This window comes from Lutjanus erythropterus, chromosome 12 (assembly GCF_056507025.1).
Source record: "Lutjanus erythropterus isolate fLutEry1 chromosome 12, fLutEry1.hap2, whole genome shotgun sequence".
NCBI lineage: Eukaryota > Metazoa > Chordata > Actinopteri > Lutjaniformes > Lutjanidae > Lutjanus > Lutjanus erythropterus.
The window spans coordinates 18,229,657-18,249,001 of record NC_139328.1 but is presented as its reverse complement, the minus strand read 5'-3'; the positions used below and the strand labels follow the sequence as shown (position 1 = coordinate 18,249,001).

Here is a 19,345-nt window from a genome sequence, read left to right as displayed (position 1 = left end):
CCTATATTGCACAAGCTTAGAGGTTATACTGAAAGCTGCTCCAGACCTCCAGACCTCCGGCACTCCCGTTAACACCACGGATTAAAGACAGCTCTTTAAAACCCTTGGATTATTCCCCATGTCCGTGTATACTTTGACTCCAACTGCGCCATGCACACTAGAGTTTTTCTCTGTTCCTTCCACTAATTTATGCCATAAACAAAACACATTTCTGGGTCATAAATTTGCAGTCAGCTCTCTGGAGCATCAGCACTAAAGCATAGTTATTCAAGCCCCCCTCCTGCCCAGTGCATAGCTGCTGCTGCTGCTGCCTGTGTCTCCAGTCTCACATCACTGAAACACATCTGGACTCTGTCATATTTCATTTTGTTAAACATGGGGACACAGCATACAGGCAATTATAGCAATAGAACCCAAGGGATAGAAAGGTGGGGGGGAGGAAGGCACATGATGTAAGAGATGATGAATTTGGTGAATCTCTGACCTCACTTATATGCTATATCCGCAATTTAAAACATATACCACAGTACTGTATGCATGCATAGTATAAAAAAGAAGTATGTGCATGCTTTTTGTCACTGCTGGCATAAACAAATCCCAAACAAGTGTGCAAAAACCCTGATGTGCGTCAAAATACAAATGGCATCTCTACAGTCAAATTTAATTTGGGAGCAGAGACCAGGGGCAATTGTAATACATTCACTTACTCTGATCAGAAAGCATGGATGTATAAAGGAAAACTGGATATAAAGTGGGAGGCAGGCATCCAATAATTCCTATGAGAGATGCTCAGTGGTGTATGGAGCCAACCTCTGTGCCAGAGTTTCCGATTATGCTTCCACATTGTGCAGCCCATAAAGCAAGCGCAGTAGAGACTTCCTTCAGCCCAGTGGCCAACTTCCGGTTCAATTGTGTGGCCCTTCTAAACTGTCCAAATGTTAATATCAAATCCTGATATTAAGACGAATAATTTTGTGAGGGCTGTGATGCTCAAAAGAAATATAACTGCCATTTAATGGGCGCTTCTTTCACAATGTAAGCCTATGGGAGAAATATCTTTTTGGCCCATAGAGTGAATGAATTTAAGATTGTCATTATACAGTTTGGCCACTATGTCAAATTAGCACTCTTCCTCTGGAAGAATGTTCTGGGATAGGTTATTTGAATGTTCCACATTTATATTCCCTGGATGTTAGAAGGAGTTTTTCCAACCTAAAAATAACATTGTAGTAACATTCACAGAAGATCCTCGGTTGCCAAAAAAAACATTACTTAGTGTGGTTATTTTGGGAATTTTATGCTGTGTCCCATTTGCACAACGCTCTTAGAATGTTATGGAAGGACTGACAGATAGAAATCTGTAAGGAATGTTCTGGGAATATTATGTGTTACCAGTCTTTTGCAAAAACAAATGTTACTTTGAATGCATACAGTGCCAAAAGAATTTGAACCATATACAAAAAACTTAAGTAATATTACGTACTACAGCAGTAGAAGATCATGGGAATTATCAGGTTTGTGTCAATGACAGTCAACAGTGATGGTTTTAATCATTGGTGGATGTCACATTTTTTGAGATCAGCTGAATTTTGCATCTTTTTGAGTGCTTGTGCCTTATGTTGCTGAGAGCTCCTTCCTAGCTCTCATTCTGTGCTGCTTGACACAATGTTTTTCTTCTTTCTTCTTTTTTTTTCTCCACAACTGTTTCGCAACTACCAGAAATAATCTTGCAACCCTCTAGGGTCCTTGAGAACCACTGTACTACAGAACTAATGTGATTACTGTGAGGTGTTCATTCATTTGAGATACATTTATACTTAATATGACTTATTTTTTGAGAGTTAAAGTTGCCCCCGCCAACTCCTTGACTTCTTGGATTAATTTGCTATTTTAGTCTAAGTCAATTGTACTATAAATTACTACAAATATCTATTTCATAAATCAAAAAGCAGCCTGGAGGTTATAAAGGGAAATGTAAAACATGTTACAATTGGCCCTGGGATCCCCTACTGGTTTTTGTGCCCGGATATGTAAGTAATCTGGGAAAAAATAAACATCTGGAAGCGTTTGGAGTAGAACAGTATACACTACACAGTATGATAAATGTCCTGAGCAGCCCTCGTTCTTCACGCTGCCCAATAATCACCACCAATAGAAACGCAGTTGGCCCGCCCCTGCCGCTCTATTGTGAATCTGCGTTCAACTGGAAACCAACCACTCTTCTTCCAGGCAGCCTTGGCACCAAAGTGGCGCACCACGACATGCACAGCTGAACGAGGAGTGCGCCTTTGAAGATGCTTCATTGCCGAGCCACAATTTCTGGTAAGAGATGGGCTGTTTTCATTGTTTTATTTTAATTTTTATCACCATCAGTTCATCCTCCTGCGTCTTTTTTCGGCTCAAGCTGAACACCCCGTGTTTCTTTGTGTTTAATACTCGCGTCTGATTCCACATTGACTGTACCGAGGTAAAGAGAGAGGGTTTAGGAAGTCTTTTTTTTAAACTGTGTGACTGATATTTTTAGTTTGGGAGTGTTTTTGTTCTTGAATAAAGAGTTTTGATGTTAGAAAGGCGTTGGACTTGGAGCAATGCGCACTCAGTCCGTTTACTTTTATCCGTGAGATGAAAATGAGGATTTTGTTGCAATTTGATGAGATATTTCCTTTTTTCTTCGATGTTTGATACATAATCTGTCAAATTTACGAGGGACATAAAGTAAAAAAAGGCAGCGCGACGAGAAATTTGCAATATTTTAAAGGCAAATCTATTTTAAACTTTTTCTTGTGGCTGTGATGTTGCCGTTAAGCACCGATTTCTAATAAGTTGGCGAGACAAACCATAGCCTGGCATCATGCGCTTAAATAAATGTCTAATTATGATCATTCGGCTCTGAGTTGTAGTGCTAGTTATGAAAGCATGGGCTTCGTCAGGCCGTGGAAGAGGTGTGGATGTTTGTCATCTGTCTGCACCTTGAACACAGTGTTTTTACAGGCTTTGTGTTGGAGCGAGCTCTGTCGCCGTGGCTCTGGATATTTTCAGGGCACCTCCAACTCCACAGCAGCTCATATTTGCTTCACGGGCTTTTCCAACAGAAGGGAAACAGATGCGCCGTAATGTCAACAGTCGATTACTCATGCAACATTGCGCGATAATATGCGCCCCCGCAGCTTGGACGGACTGAGCTGCGTTAAAGCCAGCGGGCCTCCTGAATCCTCTCCATCCATCCATCCGTCGTGCCAGACAAGCGGGCAGCGGTCGAGAGACACACCGAGGAGTTCCCGTTCAGCACCGCAGACAGTGAAACAGTCGTCCACACCCACTTCTGGTCCACGTTACCGCCGCTGCTGCCCGTCTCTTTCCAAACATAGAGAGGCTCCTCCGTCCGCTCGCCGCCCACGCTTTATCAGGTTTAGTGCAGGTTGACTTGCTCTCGCCTGGGAGGCATTGGAGAGCTTATTGGATGTGATACACTGAGAAAGTCGCTATAAACAGCAGCTGAGTACCGGTGTGTGAGGCTCAGGTGCAGAACTCCGTGTTCTACTTTCACTCAACTGTCCTAACTTTGATCATAAAGGGGTTCACAGCCTGTAGAGATCATGGCATGGCATTTTTTCTTTCCCGACACCGAATATGATACCTAAACTTTGCGTTTCTGCCGAGAAAAAGTAGGCCTACCAATCCAATACCGGTGCGTTTAAAAGAAAATATATTAGTCTGACTGATGCTGGATTTTGGGGACCGATGACAATGCCGATGTATCGGTGTAGGGATGTTGATGATTAATCATTAATCAGTTAATCGCTGTTAAGCATTTAACTGATCAGAAATGTAGACTTAACTGATAATTAATCGATAGTCAAAAATTACCAGCAATTGCACCTCATATATCAAAAGAAACCTAAATTTAAAATGAGAAAATAAATGAGGAAAAATGTGTTTTTGTTTTGTAGCTTATTAATGGTTAATTGATTGCTGCATTTTCAACTATATTCTAATAGTATTTATAAAAACATTTCAAATAGGCACCTATCAGGCAACATATATGCTAGGGCTGAACAATATATCAATATTATATTGACATTGTGATATGAGACTATATCGTGACATAAGCATTACAGTAAAGTGATGTGATTTTCTAAACTTACCAGGCTGTTCTAGCTGTTCTATTGTTTGCTTGTACCCAGTTAGTCATATTTTGTGAAACCGCCAATGCACTGTTGTTGCAATATTGAGGGTATTGGGTACTTTAATTTACAGCGATGCATCATGTCCAAGGGCATCATAGGCTTGCACTATTTGAGCATTTACAGTAGGGCTGGGCAATATGGCTTAATAAATAATACACTGTACAATATATATCTTGCTATACACATTTGGTCTACAATGTCAAACCATAAATTAACAAATCATGCAAACGTGTAGATTTTATACAATATGTGTTGCTGTAGATTAAATTACCCAGTAGTATGGCTGGACAAAATCAAATGATCACAATATATTTTGACCAAACACCTCGATATTGGGACAATATCACTGGGATGACTATTGGTGCTTTCACAAAAGGGTCCAGTTTTAGGGCTAATAATGAACCAGTGCTGGACTTTGGGGGTCGATATAGATATTAGGGAGTTGACAAATTCCAATATTGAAATATTGGCCAATATTCTTTAGACACAATATAATATACAGAATATAAAATATATACATAAACAGAGTTTTTTTGCAATGATTCCTCAAAAGTTTGACACAGATCTGAAATGGAAGAAGGATATTTTAAACAATAAACTTCAAGCTCCAAAATGATCGGAGCATTGTAACAGTAAACAAACAGCAATATATTATATTTTTAAAAAATGAATACAGGCGCATACCGGACAACAGATATGCTGCTACCAATATAGACTGATTGGGTCGATCTATATCTGCTGGGCTCTACATGGAACTGTACATAAACTTGCACACTCCGGCATTTTGGATAGTATCTGAGGCATTTTATCCTTCTGCAACAAGCCTATTCAAAAGGCCTCCATCATCATTATTTTGACTGAAATCAACGCCTGGAGCCACCTTTGAAAATGTCTTATTAACTGCTGCTCTGACAGGAATTTGTGGAATAAGTTATTCATGAACCTGAGCCCTAAGTCACACACAATCAGGCATGATTAGTCTAATTAAATATCTAGCTAGCAGCACAATCAAGCAGGGATTGCTAGAGTCTGTCTAAGTAATCAGCCTTATCCTCCAGTTATTATTCACCACACGTGGATGAAACTCATCATCAGATGTGTGTAATCACAAGGGGTGTCAGTGGCTTCGTCGCCCTTTGGACCGCAGCTTCTCGTATCGTGCTGCGTAATCAGAAGACCAAAAATGCAAACATCCTCCTGTACTGTATGTGGCAGTGGCAGAGTGTCGGTGTGTCAACAAATGGCTCATGTTTGCCTCCATGATGTGCTGTTACTGTATGTGATGGGAGAATGCTGTCATCTTGAAGCGCAGCTGCACCGGCTGATGGTGGAGTGGAGCGTTTGGCAGGAGAGATTGGTGCCAGAGAGGAGAGGCAGAAAGAGAAAAGAGAGTAAGGAGGCGAGAGTGAGGTGGAGAGAACATGCCTGCTGGCCTCCTGTCTGGACAGATTACATTTTCATAGGCTGATATCGCACCGGCACTGCTGAAGATAGATAAATAGCACTCCTTGTTCCCCGCTGTCAACTTGGGTATTTGTCTCTGTTTTTGCTTACATCATTGTATTTATAGATCCAGCAGCAACAGATTGACGTTATGTGTTGGTATACTGACCATCTGATGACTAATACTGCATCTGCCTTTTGGGGAAAAGAAGCAGCGCAGGCCTATACTCTACCTGTTGGATAACCTCAGATACAGAGTCGGAAAAACAAGCTAGTATATCCTGGGGCAAAAGTGAGCTGCTGGGCCCTTTCTTCCAACACATTTTGCTCCAGAAACCGACCAATATTCCTGCATTGGAATATTTAATGACCTGAAAACTTACCCTTAAATCTTAAAGGCATGGTTTGGATTATTTTAAGAGAGATTGTATGAGTCAGACGGCTTGCTGCTGTGGACAGGGTCAGCAGCAAGGTGTATTTAAGCCACTTCAAAGAGGTCCACCTAAAAAAAGATCTATATCTGTTTAAGTGTACACTATATTTAGAATATTTTCACCACTTTACTTTGCCTTCAGATAGCCTTTTCTGATGGGAAACTGCTGTTATATAAGCCAAACAGCGCTCTTTCCAAACCAAGCTCCATAGATAAAATCAGCTATTTTACCTCACAGTACATGGGAGTTGCCTGTCTACCGCTGTCTCAATTGCTTAGTTAGTTTTTGTTGTTGTCTGACTTCTGTTTTAAAAGGATAGTTTTGAAGTCACACAATATCTCAAACAAACTTGCCTATGGAGTTTGGTGACTTCGGAGGGAGCGATATTTGGCTTGATTTCCCATTGGAAATGTCTGTCTGATAGCGAGGTAAAGGTGTGAAAATATTCTAAATATAATGTACACTTAAGCTGATACTGACTTTTTTTTTCTAGAGGGACCTTTTTTAAATGACTAACTTTTTGTTGCTGACCCTGTCCATAGTTGTACATTGCTTAGCTTCTGTGCTAGTACTCCTGTCTGCTTCTCCAAAGTGGAGGTGTCAGCAGCTATCTACTATAGGTAATACACTGACTATGGATAAATACCATATACAGCTCCACTTCAAAACAATCAAAACTATTCCTTTAAGTATTTCTCTATAACATTAAATATTTTTGACTTAGTAAAGTAAAAGTATTAAAATTCAGCTAAAGTGCTTCATCAGGACTGTGTGGGTGTTATTTCACCAAATTTGACTGACAAACAACCCACTAACTGTCAGCAGATTTTGATTCAGATGTTTCCAAATCCTGATTGGTGCCCCTGAGTACGTGACATGGTGTTTGTCCAACAGAGTCCTGCCCACAAACCAGCAAGAAGAACACAGAGAGGAAAGAAATACATGAATAATTTCTAAAGTGAAATAACCAAAACTGCTCAAACTTTGGCCCAATATGTGTGTTCATGTTGGACCCTGTGCTATATAACTATATTTTAATGATATTATATTTATATTTAGACATATTATTTACAATATTTTTACTTCTTAAACCTGTTCATAAATGCACCAAAACGATAGTTGATTGTTGAGTCTCATTTCCAGGATGTCAAACAGATGTTTTGGGTTGGTAAAGTGTCCTGAGCATGGAAAAATAATGAGAAAATAAGCAAATACAGGCACAAGGCTGCAGGGTCTCTGCAGACATATATTCCCACACACTTCTATTGGGTCATAAGTGATTCATTTGAGAGGGATTATATATACATCAGTCTATACTTTTTTTTTGTTATTGTTGTTTTTAGGAAAATGTTGTATATCATGTCTTTAAGGCCACTTCAGTTTGATGCAGCACAAAGTGCATAGTCCAGTGTATATCACCAAACACGTGAAATTAATCATAATATAAGTATCTGTCACAGTGAACAGGCCTTTGTGGTCCCTAAGGGTTATTTTCCTGCTTAGTCTAGTTGATAATCCAGCCTTGTATGTATAATAAATCTGGATTACATGTGTAATCTCTTTGTGAAATGAACATATTAACTCTGTAGCTGTTTTCTAAATGTCTAAATCTTCTGCTTATGTTATATTAGAGCTGCAAAGAATAATTTTCACCATCAGTTAATCTGCCAGTTGTTTTTACAATTAATCGATTAATAGTTTAGTCCTAGAAATGTCAAAGGACATTGTGAAAAATGATCATCACCATTTTTCAGAGCATAAAATGATTAAATCATCCAACCAACAATCCAAAACCCAAAGACTTCAATTACTGTCATGAAGGATAAATAAAGGCAGCAAATCCTCAGATTTCACAAGCTGGAACCTGAAATGTTTGACATATTTTCTTGAAATTGACTGATACAATTACTCAATTATCAAAATAGTCTGCAACTACTTTTCTTTTGACCTACTAATCAATTTATCAACTAATCATTGCTCTATCAAGTATATCATTAATCTAATGCTCTCTTGTTTTTTGTGTTCTGCCAGGTTGAGTGACAAGCCTGCTGTTCAATCGCCACCATGATTGCCACAGGTGGCCTGCTGCGCATGAACAGGCGCCAGGATTCACTCCGCTCAAAAAATCGGGCGGAAAACAAAAGGAAGCGGAAATCCAAGAAGAAGAAGAAGAATGATGTGGTGATAGTGAAGGGGAAGCTCAACCTGTGCTCCCCGGCTGGTATGGTGGCTGGTGTTGGAGTTATGGTTCTCATGGTGGGGATTTCCATGGCTATACTAGGATACTGGCCCAGCCAGAACCAGCAGGAGTACCAGGAGCGCCGCAGAACTGGAGCATACCATGGCAACAGGGTGAGCTTCTCCAAACCTGTTTCCTCCAACTTGACCCGTGATAAGACAAATGTATTCAACCAGAGCCATTCTAACAGCAGCAGCTCCGGCTGCGGCTTCCTGTGTGATTTCCTGAATAATTATCTGTACTCAGACAATCTGAAAGTCTTTGGACCACTGGTGATGGGAATCGGCATTTTTCTGTTCATCTGCGCCAACGCCGTCCTCCATGAAAACCGAGACAAGAAAACCAAAATCATCAACCTGAGGGACATCTACTCCACAGTTATAGATCTACACAGCATACGATCGAAGGAGTACTCGCCTCTGAACGGTCTGGTGAACTACACGCAGTCAAGGAACGCTGAGGGCCCGTCGGGCTCGTTCCCTGCGAGTGGAATGCTCACTCGCAGCTCCTGGCCCTCCACTGGACTCGGTTTCCAGGGTGAGTTAGGGGGCGATGAGGTGTTCAGGCGCCCGTCGTTGGCCAGCAGGCCTCGTAGCTGGTCCAGAGACGTCCAGACCTTCACGGACACGGTCTACAGCATCTACAAAGACTACAGCAATAGTGGTGAGCAGGCGCCACAGCCCCGCCAGTGGGAGACCACCTCCATTGTCACTTCCTCTGTGAACGCTTTCACACTCCCTGTGATCAAACTGAACAACTGTGAGGTGGAGGAGTCAGAGAGGGTGGAGGCAGAGGGGCGCTCAGAGGAAGGGGTCATTATAGAGGCTGCTGCTGCTGCTGAAGCCATCAGCGAGGAGGGACAAACCAGTAGCGGCCAGGCCGATGAGACGGACGCTAAAGAGAAGGATGCCTCCACGACGGACTCCCCTCCACCCCATCAGAGCCATGAGGAGATAACCACAGCTGAGCAACAGGTGGCACCACAAGCTCAACCGCCTCAACCACAGTGGACACAGCTGTTTCCTCCATCACCTGTTGCCAGGGCGATGGGGTCACGGCTGTCACTCAACTCCCTCACGGATCAGCCCAGGTCTGCGCGGCGCTGCAGCCTGTCTGTGACTGTGTGTCGTCAAGGCGACAGAGCCAGGCGCTTCAGCTGCCCTCGTCTGGAGCGCTCCAACAGTAAGGGCTACATCAAACTGACTGACCTGGGGGGCGAGTCCTTCGAAGCCCCCGACACAGACACTTCTTTAGTGGCCGGAGAACAGGAGGTAGCAGCGGACACAGCAGCGGCAGCGGCAGCAGAGGAAGAAGCTCAGGGAGAGGACGATCTGGTGACACCCAGCACCTCTGCAGAGTCCTAGACTTATATTTTTTTGTTGATGAGCCTCTGAAAACTCTTTGATGTCTTGTTCTTTGTACCTTCTTCTCTGATCGCTGATGTGAAGCTGGGCCATTACAGAACAGTGGAGACGTGGTGAGGAAGCAGCTAAAGGACTATTGAAACATAGCCATGAACACTCAAGAGCACAGCTCTTTATAAATACCACATCCACAGCTCAATATTCAGATGTAATTTTTCTATTTTTTCAATGTAGCAAGAGCAATATTAAAGACTTGTAAGAAGATTTAGTAAAGATTTGTTAAAAAAAAGAAGTAAAAAATGAAGAGTTTTAACTTTTCTTTTGTATAACAGTAGGGCAAACATTGTAGCTTGTAGAATTGCCAAAACTGTCACTGAGAACTCCCTTCTGACATGTTGTACTGTAGCATTAACATATGATGCCACAGAAAACTAAAATAGTCTAGAATTGTTTCTCTACATTGTTCTGTGAATACCACGTGAAAAGGTGAACTGAACTGAATCTCAGGTAGACGTTTGGTTTAGGAATCGAGACCTTGAGGCCAAGGTCTTCCCTCTGTGCACACTTGTTTATATGAAACATTCATGGTTGAATAAACTTGACTGTAACACCTCTTGTTGGGTCTAATAGGCGTCCCTGTGTGATGTTGGATTAAGGGGATAGTTTGGATTATTTGAAGTGGGGTTGTATGAAGTACTTATTGATAGTCAGTATAGAGACAGTAGATGGCAGTTGGCACATCCCTAGTTAGGAGAAGCAGAGAGGAGTACCAGCACAAAAGCTAAACAATGAACTGCTTTGGACAGGTTGAGCAAAAAAAAAAAAGGTATTTTATCCTCTTAAAAGGGTCCACCTAGAAGAAAGTCAAAATCAGTTTAAAAGTACACTATATTTAGAATATTTTCACTACTTTTTTTGCTGTCAGACACCTGCTGTTATGTAACCCAAATATCACTTTCCAAACCAAACAAAATCCTTAGGCAAAATCAGTAATTTTACCTAACAGAACATGGCAGTTGCTGGTCTACCCTTGCACCGATGGATGAGTTTGTGTTACTGTGTGACCTCTTGTGTTTTAAAAGGGTATTAAGATACACTGAAGTCACACAATAACAGAAACAAACTTACCAATCAAGGCAGCGGTAGAGCAGCGACTCCTGGGTTCTGTGAGGCGAAATCAGTGATTTAACCTTGCAGAACCCAGGAGTTGCTGCTCTGCCGTTGGCTGATGATAAGGTAACGTGGTGAGGATATTCTAAATAGCCTACACGTAAAGCCTACACATAAACTGATATTGATTTTTTGGGGTGGATATTTTTCAAGTGGCTAAAATACATTTTGTTACTGGCCACATTCACGGCAGTTTATTGCAAGGTATCCATGCTGGTACTCCTCTGTGCTTCACCATTTACTATAGGTAGGTGCCTGATCAAACCCCACTTAAACTAATCTGGACCATTCTTTTAAATGCAGCAGATTATATGGAAAAGATGAAAAACTGTTTGACTACAATTGATTGAGAGTGTGGCAGATCCACCGATGTTATAGATTGTGGTTTTTTGCACTTTAGCAGCACTTCTCATTACTGGGAGAGACTGCAGTGGTATTGATGTTACATTATATGTGCTAACCGAACTGAGACCAGTAATCTATAAGTGACCTTTACAACGGTCCTCTTAGTGACTGGCTTCACTGTTAAAAACAGGAAAGTAGCAGAGGCTTGGCTGACAGTTCAGATGGGTGACAAATTAAAGGAGAAATCAAAATACTGTAAGTGTCTTAATCAGGTGTTTGGGCCACTAGAACAGCTTCAGTGTGTGTTAGCAAAGATTTAACACGTCTCTGGAACTTCAGATTCCCTTTGCTTGGTGTTTTCATAATGGCAGCCAAGACTGCTGTCAACCATGATGCTCCAAAATCCCTCATAAGTGTTCAGTTGGTCTGAGAGCTGATGACTGCAAAGAAAAATATCATATGATTCACATCATATGTACACCCTTTGTTGCCTATATGGAAACATCTGCATGCATTGTGTTTCTGCAGTTGATTTGACAGTAGTGTGTCTGTGCTTCTTCTGTATATGACACCACATTATTTATATATTTATTCAGATGGTGCACTTAGGTACAATATCTTTTCTCGGGTACTTTCAAATCATACTGCTTCTACACAGTACGTTTCAGAGAAAATAAGTTTTTAATCCACCCCATTTATGTGACAGTTACAATGGCTAGTTACTGTGAAGGTTAAAGTTTTACCTACAAAATACACCCAGCTGCTAATAGACCTTTTTTCATTGCAGCCATATTGATATTAAATAGAAGAATACACAGGCGTTAACAATGACGCTAATTAAGGTCCTGTTCAATTTAGTGTAGCAGAGCCTTTCCAGTGAGCCATCATGCACAATAACTGCACCCTGACCATTATTTATTTACTGGTTTATTTAACAGGGACAGTGCACATTAACAAACATTGCCGTAAATGTGCCAGAGTTAGCTCAAATATTATTTTTCATCTGTACTCTCTGGATGGGTGTGAAAGGTTGCCCCAATAATAGATTATAACATTTAAATCACAACATTATTCATTATTTTTAAACATGCAGAACAATAATAAAAAAAGAAAAAAGAATAATAATGTTAAAAATCATTCAGGACTCCTTTATACTTTGTTTTCAGGTGCCAAATGGAACAAAGCCTTAATTCAGGCCCCCTTCAGACACCACAAAGAGTTCATTCATACCCCACCTCACAATTATTATCAATCATTAACAATAACTGGGAAGCAACTGATTTAAAAAAAAAAAAAAAAAAAGGCCCGACTTAACCAAAAAGAACAACAGTCCTAAAAAAATAAAGTAAAATCTAAAGCAGTTTCAACAGAACCTAAATATTATAATACTCAGGCAGGACACTGACTGTTTGACCTGAATGGAGTGAAACCTTAATTACTGTTAGTAGTTCCTCTACTATTTCATGTCATTTCATGACTACTTTAACTATTAATGAAAAGTTTTAAAGTTTATTTTTTAGAATACTTTCATATTCTTCTTTTTTTTCTGTCACTTTTTGTAGTAAAAAGAATACAACATATTCAAGATGTTAATTGTCACTCCGGTTATACAAGTACCATTGTGTGGAAAAACTTTGTCTGGGATGCTCCATTACAAAATAACAGAAAGTTAAGCAATAAAACTCAAAGACCCTTGTTGGAACAGAAATAAAAGAAGAATAAAATGGGAAAAAAAATGACCTGCAATAATGGAATAAAAAGTGCTTTTATAAAATAAATATATAATAACAAAATAAAATGTCATGTAAGAGCATGTAAATGTACAAAAAATAATATAAAAAAGGCAGTAAAAAGGATGCATATGTTGTCAACATCATACTTATGTATTTCAGCCTAACAAGGCCATCTAGTGGTCATGTGACACAGAGATGATTATCTTACATCCCCTCCCATCCCTCCTCCTACCACCGGGTGGCACACTGGAGCTGTGTGGCTGCGTCGTCATCGTGGGCGTGCCTGTTTCGGACTACCATGGGGGCCGTTTTTGTCTTTTTATTTTTTTTTGGAGGCGGGAGGGGCGGGGTTAGCTCGGGCCGTCTCTGGAAAGGTTTGCCAAAGCGGGCGCTTACAGGTGTCTCGGGTCCTTTTCACCCGGACGAGCTCCACGTCGGGATTCCCGCTGGTCTCCGGTTTCACACACTGGTGTCAGCAGGCGATCAGAGTGTGTGTTTCTGCTCGGACGAGTCAGGTAAAGTCCTCGGTTTGGTTTATTTCGGTGCAGAACTTCTTTTCGTGTTAATACGCTCGCTTGACAGTGAGTTGACAGTGAATTGACTGAGTTTTGTGTGACTCTGGCAGCATTAATACACCGAGAAGGGTTGTGAACATGTGGAGGAGGTGGTTTCCAGAGTCTGTCTTAACATGTATCCACTCGGTGATATTTTGTTTCATTTTCATGTGTCTGTTTCAAACTCCCTCCGGGCTTTCCAACCACACCGTGACCTGCTGCTCCTGTCCTGGAATGTGAAATGGTGAGTACGAGCGCTCATTCACAAAAGCGGGAAGTATGACATAAAAACCGAGACACATAACAGATTAAACATGTGGTAAAGACAACTGACTTTCTAAAAGAGACAGCACTTTTAGGGCCGCTCCACCAAATCAGTGCCATCTAAATATCCTGCATAAATATCCTTGAAAAATATCTGAAAAATACACTGTATTGTCGTGCACTTTGTTCTACTGAAATTTGAATATGCATCCTGTAAAACTTGAATGAAAACTACATACAACACTGAAAATATAAGATTTTATTTAATCTCAACTGTTTAACACTACACTTCCCCATTAAGTATAATGCAGCATCATATGAGTCTCCTGAATAAAGCTGCAACTATTAGTTGATAAATCGATCCAAACAAAATTAGGTGCCAACTGTTTAGATAATAGATTATTCAAGTCATTTTTCAAGCAACAACAGAAACCTTTTTTTTTTTTTTTTTTTTTTTTGCATTTTTTGACATTTTATAGACAAATCGATTAATCATGAGAATAATTAATAATTAATGCAATAATCATAAGTTGCAGCCCTACTCCTGAAGGCCATGGGAAGAGTAAAGAAGTAAAAAAAAGAAAACAAAGTTAATTATTCTACTCTATATTCTGTATTTTTGATCATATTGTAAGTATGACTGAGAACATCAGCCTCAACATTCAGTCCTGTTATCAAAATATTCTATGTAGAAACCTTGTAAAAAAAAAAAATAATAATAAAATTTTCTGAGATTGACCATTAAACATGTTGAATAGTTAACATGTGTTATTAGATAAGGTTCTGACAAAAAGATAAATAATACAGTTACATTTTGGAAAGTTAACATGCAAATGGAACTTATTTGGTGGAATGGCCCTTTAGCTTCTCTAATTAAGGCTATAGGGTCAAACTGAAGGTCAGAGAGCCATTTTAAGGGTTAAGAGTGAACAGTTGGATACTTAACTTTTTCTGGTATCAAAATGACTTAATTCATCTGTTTGGTCTCTGAACATGCTGATTGTCTCAGTCTTGGTGACATGTCTATCTATGAGGTCCATGTCAGCATTTTTTTTTCTGACGCGGTTTCTTAACTCATTTCTTCTCATAACTGCTGAGCATGCAGAACTAGTTCTCCTTGACACACGCGCACACACACACACACACACACACACACTCGTACTACACACACCTGATTAAAAGTTTGCTGGGCACAGGCAGACAGTTCGGAAATGGGAAGTCTTCACAGCGTGCGTTTCCTCTTATATTCTCCCTAAAATAGAAATGTGCATGAATCAATGAAGGAACGAAGGAAAAGCTCTTTGTTTTAATACCCTCTTTCATGGACTAAAAGAGGCACTTAAACTTTACTGCTTGATCATTTTTGTACTTCTGTGATGTCCCATACGGCTGTGATTAAGTCTTATTCGATATTTAACGTTATAGACATATATTTTTAAGATGGACTATTGCTTTTATAGTGCCACATGGTCCTTCTTGCGGTTCAGTAGCTTTAACAGGTTTATGAGGTTGAATGATGAAGGTGAACGTTCAGGAGCAGGGAGATAAGGCTGGGCAAAGTCCGTGGGACTTGTCATGTTCGTTGGCTGGTGGTGGCGTGGACAGTCCCCCCACTCTGTGAGGTCTTCATAAATGGATGATCAGAAGTGTCTGCTGAGCTGGCACTTTTGCTGTCACCATGCAACATATAGGCAGAGGAGGGAGTGTTGTTTCTGTCCTCACCGATCTTATAAAATGTGAAATTATCTGTATTGAGACGTGTGACCAAAGGCAGGGGATTCCCAGTGGATTTCGCCTTGGAGTTGTACTTCAATGTAGTCAGAACTCTCATGAAGATGGAAATCAAAGCTTATATGCTGTGCTCTGGGGCTACATGTCAAAAATTTTATGTCTTCAACAATGCAGCTGAGAAGTAGGAAGCTCCTCCTAGTAAAGTACATAACTTGACCTCAAACTTAAAATCTGCACAAACAACAGAAACAAGTTGTGAATTAAGATTGTCATGTGATCCCCTTTTAACCTTGTTAACAAACGCCCGCTTGTTTACACGTCCAGCAGTTTCAGTGCAATATTCATTCATGTAGAGTCGTGTATGTGTCCATCTGATGAATTTAAGTTTTAAAAGTCACTCTCTTTTAGCTCAGTTTTTGGTCTCCACCAGCTCATCAGGGAAATATCTGGCTCTTCAGCTGCTAAATGATCTATTATACTCACCAGCTAGTCACTAACTGTGGCTTTCTGCAGTTTGGTGTTGAGTTGGTATTGTACTGTGGGGTTTAGAGCTTGAAAATAATGCTTTGAGGGTGAAACAAAACAGTAAAGTTAACAGACAACTAAATAATGAGATGAAACTCTGTAAAGCCCAGCGATGGTACAGAATCAGATGGTAATTGACCCTTGATGCCTCTTTTTGCTCTATGCTGCAATAACAGTTGAGCAAGTCTGGTACATGGGTCAGCTTTCTCCTTTGTTTCCTGTACATAGACATGCTATATGCTAGACATGTCTATGTTTATGCCCGATCGGTCATGCCTGGGCAGGTTTTGCTTGCCCACTGGTTATTTTTAGTTGCCCCGGGCATTTGGGCAACCATTAATGTTGGACCCTGAGCTATCTAGCTAGTCAGTGATTTATATAGAGTACTAGCGTTTTGCTAACTCTAGCTATCAGATGTTTATTGATAGATGTAGATTAGCTGGCTAGCATTTTGATGACATAGCCATCAGATGTAACTAGCAACCTAACAATTGATGTAGCTGGCTAGATTAGTTTTGCTAACCTATATGACGCTTTTACAGGTCTCTCAGCGACATCTTTTAACTGTCTTCAAATTTAATTTTCTTTTCATCAGACATAAACAGGAAAGGAGAAAGATGACCAAGGAAATGCTTGCTTAATCAACAGTTGATTAAGCATTGGAAAGAAGAGTGAAAATAGGTGGGACTTAAGAGGGTTAATTCTGTTCTTCACTACAAGCAACGCCTCTCACATTGTCATTTGATACACTTAGTGTAATAATAATCGATTATAGTTGCTTTAAATAATCATGACTAAAAAAGCAACACCAAAGTACAAAAAAAAACATCTTCAGGATTTATTTATTATAGACTGTATGGATGTGGTTTGATCAGATTTGATTGACCGTGACCAAACAACCTAAGAGTTGCCATCATATTCCATTTAAATGTTGCTAAATCCTGATTGGTGCATGGCAGTAATGTGACATACTTGACATGTGACATGGCAGTAATGTGACATACTTGACATGTGACACATCAAACCCGTAAGAGGAACACAAAGAGAAAGAAAAACTGTGAAACAACTAAGCCTGTTGGAACTTTGACAGAAAAAAAGTTTCATTCATGGTTAGAAACTTACTGGGAGAAAAAATGTTCAGGGTTTTTAAGGAGAAATTCCATGTTGGAGACACATATTATTTCCAAACAGGAGGTTTCCAGGATGCTGCTGTCTCACAGCACATTAAGATGGCAGCATAAAATGGAAATGCAGTGTTAGAAAGTTTGCATACCACAATCACACAACTGTATATTCAAATTGGAAAGTTTGCACTTACAGACTAGCCAGTAAACACTGTCATACATACTGTAAATTACATGATAGCAGCTGTAACATGGGAAAGTGTATTTAAATTGTGTGGGTGACCATGTTTCTTGACTGATTTTTCCAAGCTGGGCCACTGGAACACAGGAAGGTTGTAATTATGGGCAAGCAGTGGGGAATTTCCAAAATCTGACTTTGACTGGAATGCAGCACATGTACTAAAACTGTATATTACATCAGGTAATAATGTCTGAAAAAGTTGTTTTAAGCGTTTTAGTGGCCTACAGTAGAGAACATGTTGTGACCCCAGTTGCCTTTGCTCAATTTCAGAGAATGCATTCCTACAAGGAGTGTTATTTAATTCCTTACTGTCTTTCCTGTACCTCTGCACCTCAGACAGGATGACATAACAAGATTAAATCTTCTCTCTGTAGCTCCAGGAAAGAGTCATTCATGTTCACAGTTATTGCCTGTTCTGCTGCAGACATCTGAGGCTCTGCGAGGCTCTACAGGAGAGATTTCCTACTGTTGTTTTGATGTCAGAGTTGGCAGTGATAAAGACTATCTCTGCCTATTCATCTTAGGAATTTAAATCAATGCTACTGTCAGTTCGGTACATGATCAATAGCGCTCGTATTGTGCTGGAAGAGAGCATTATTTTACCTGCCACTGTCTGATGCCATGACTCATTGTGCTGTGTTTGACAGAATGTACGATACAGGAGGGCCGTGTGTGTGTGTGTGCACGTGTGCGTGCGTGCATGCGTGTTAAATGAGGGTTAAAGGTTAAAAGAAATAGTGTGCAAATCTTTGCTATTATCAGGATTCAGTGATAAGACATGCAAAGGTTGGAGTAAAGTAATTTCTGTAGACATTCTTTGGAAGAAAAAGGTTGAGCCAAGTCTTGAGTTATTAGATTACACCCACAACCTTCCCACGGTGCACAGACTTCGTGGTGGCTTGATTATTAAACTCCCAGTGGGATAACAAAAATTTCTGTTTTTGATCTCTGTAGCTAATTATTCTTATAGTATTACCTCTTCTTTTTTTTTAACACTAAATGTACTTTTATTCTCATTTTCTTTCATTTTTCCATAACTGAAATCCAGATCTAGATCTAAATCACATTATTTTCACACCTTACAAAGCAATATACTATTTTACACAGTGTTGTCCTCTGAGGCTAAATGTAATCTAAATCTAAATTTATTTACAGACCGCATCTAAAAACAACAACAGTGCTGGACAAGTGATATATAACAAACAAAATAAAAACAGCACAGTAAGAGCATAAAAGTAAAACCATAAAAACAAAAAGGCCAGTTTAAAAAGACAAAAGCAGAATAATAGAAAGGCAACCAATAATTATTTATTATTGATTCATTTGACAATAATTTTCTCATTTTTCTATTAATCACTTAGCCTGTAAGATATAGAGAAAAGAAGTGGAAAAATACGTATCACACTTTACCCAAACCCAAATAAACACAGTCAAAATATAACAATAAACAAAACATCACATTTTAGAAACTGGAGCCAGTGAAATTCGAACGTTTTTGCATAAAAAATGTCTGAGACAAATGATCAAATTGACCAAAATAGTTGCAGGTTACGTTTATTTTTTAATTAGGCCTAATTTATCTTGATTGACTAATGACTAATTGATTAAAGTCTTAACTGTTTGGATGTAAAATCGACACTATGATACAGATTTGTTTTAACAATCCTCTGTCATTCCACTAATGAAAAACCACCTATGACTAAGGACTTAAACGTGACGTAAACCCCCCCCCCCCCCAAAAAAAAAAAATTCTGATTTCTTTTTACCACGAGAAAAAATCCATATGGTATTCATTGCATGTTAAAAAATAAAAAAAAAGACAAAGACAAATTGAAAACTGTTTTAATTAAATAATAAACCTGATGTTTGCTTTTTCTTTTACAATAAATTCCTTCTGCTTGTGCAAAAGACGTGCAATAGCAGTCAGTAGCAGTCCTTTTCTAAAATAAAGATAATAAAATAAAATAATTAATCGTGTAATATGTAAATAT

At 39.6% G+C, this 19,345-nt stretch overlaps 2 protein-coding genes across 5 annotated transcripts in view; both read left to right on the top strand.

The window, feature by feature from the left end:
- Positions 1–2,192: 2,192 nt before the first annotated feature.
- On the top strand, positions 2,193–10,294 carry tmem200cb (transmembrane protein 200C, genome duplicate b). The gene is made up of 2 exons (XM_084732361.1): positions 2,193–2,322; positions 8,096–10,294. The coding sequence occupies exon 2, from the start codon at positions 8,129–8,131 to the stop codon at positions 9,665–9,667; it is 1,539 nt and encodes a 512-aa protein (XP_084588487.1). The 5' UTR covers positions 2,193–2,322; positions 8,096–8,128; the 3' UTR covers positions 9,668–10,294.
- A 2,953-nt stretch (positions 10,295–13,247) lies between these two features.
- Positions 13,248–19,345, top strand: part of epb41l3b (erythrocyte membrane protein band 4.1-like 3b) — a 75,396-nt gene continuing 69,298 nt past the window's right edge. Inside the window, exon 1 of one of the 4 annotated variants that reach the window (XM_084732601.1) lies at positions 13,248–13,430. The gene's annotated coding sequence lies outside the window, so the exon portion shown is untranslated. Of the gene's footprint in view, positions 13,431–13,558; positions 13,714–19,345 lie in introns of those variants that run through there. The other 3 variants (XM_084732603.1, XM_084732602.1, XM_084732605.1) reach the window with 3 other exon arrangements.

Excerpts from the sequence above, each read along its gene's own strand:
- tmem200cb (XM_084732361.1), top strand. The coding sequence starts at position 8,129 with ATGATTGCCACAGGTGGCCTGCTGCGCATGAACAGGCGCCAGGATTCA.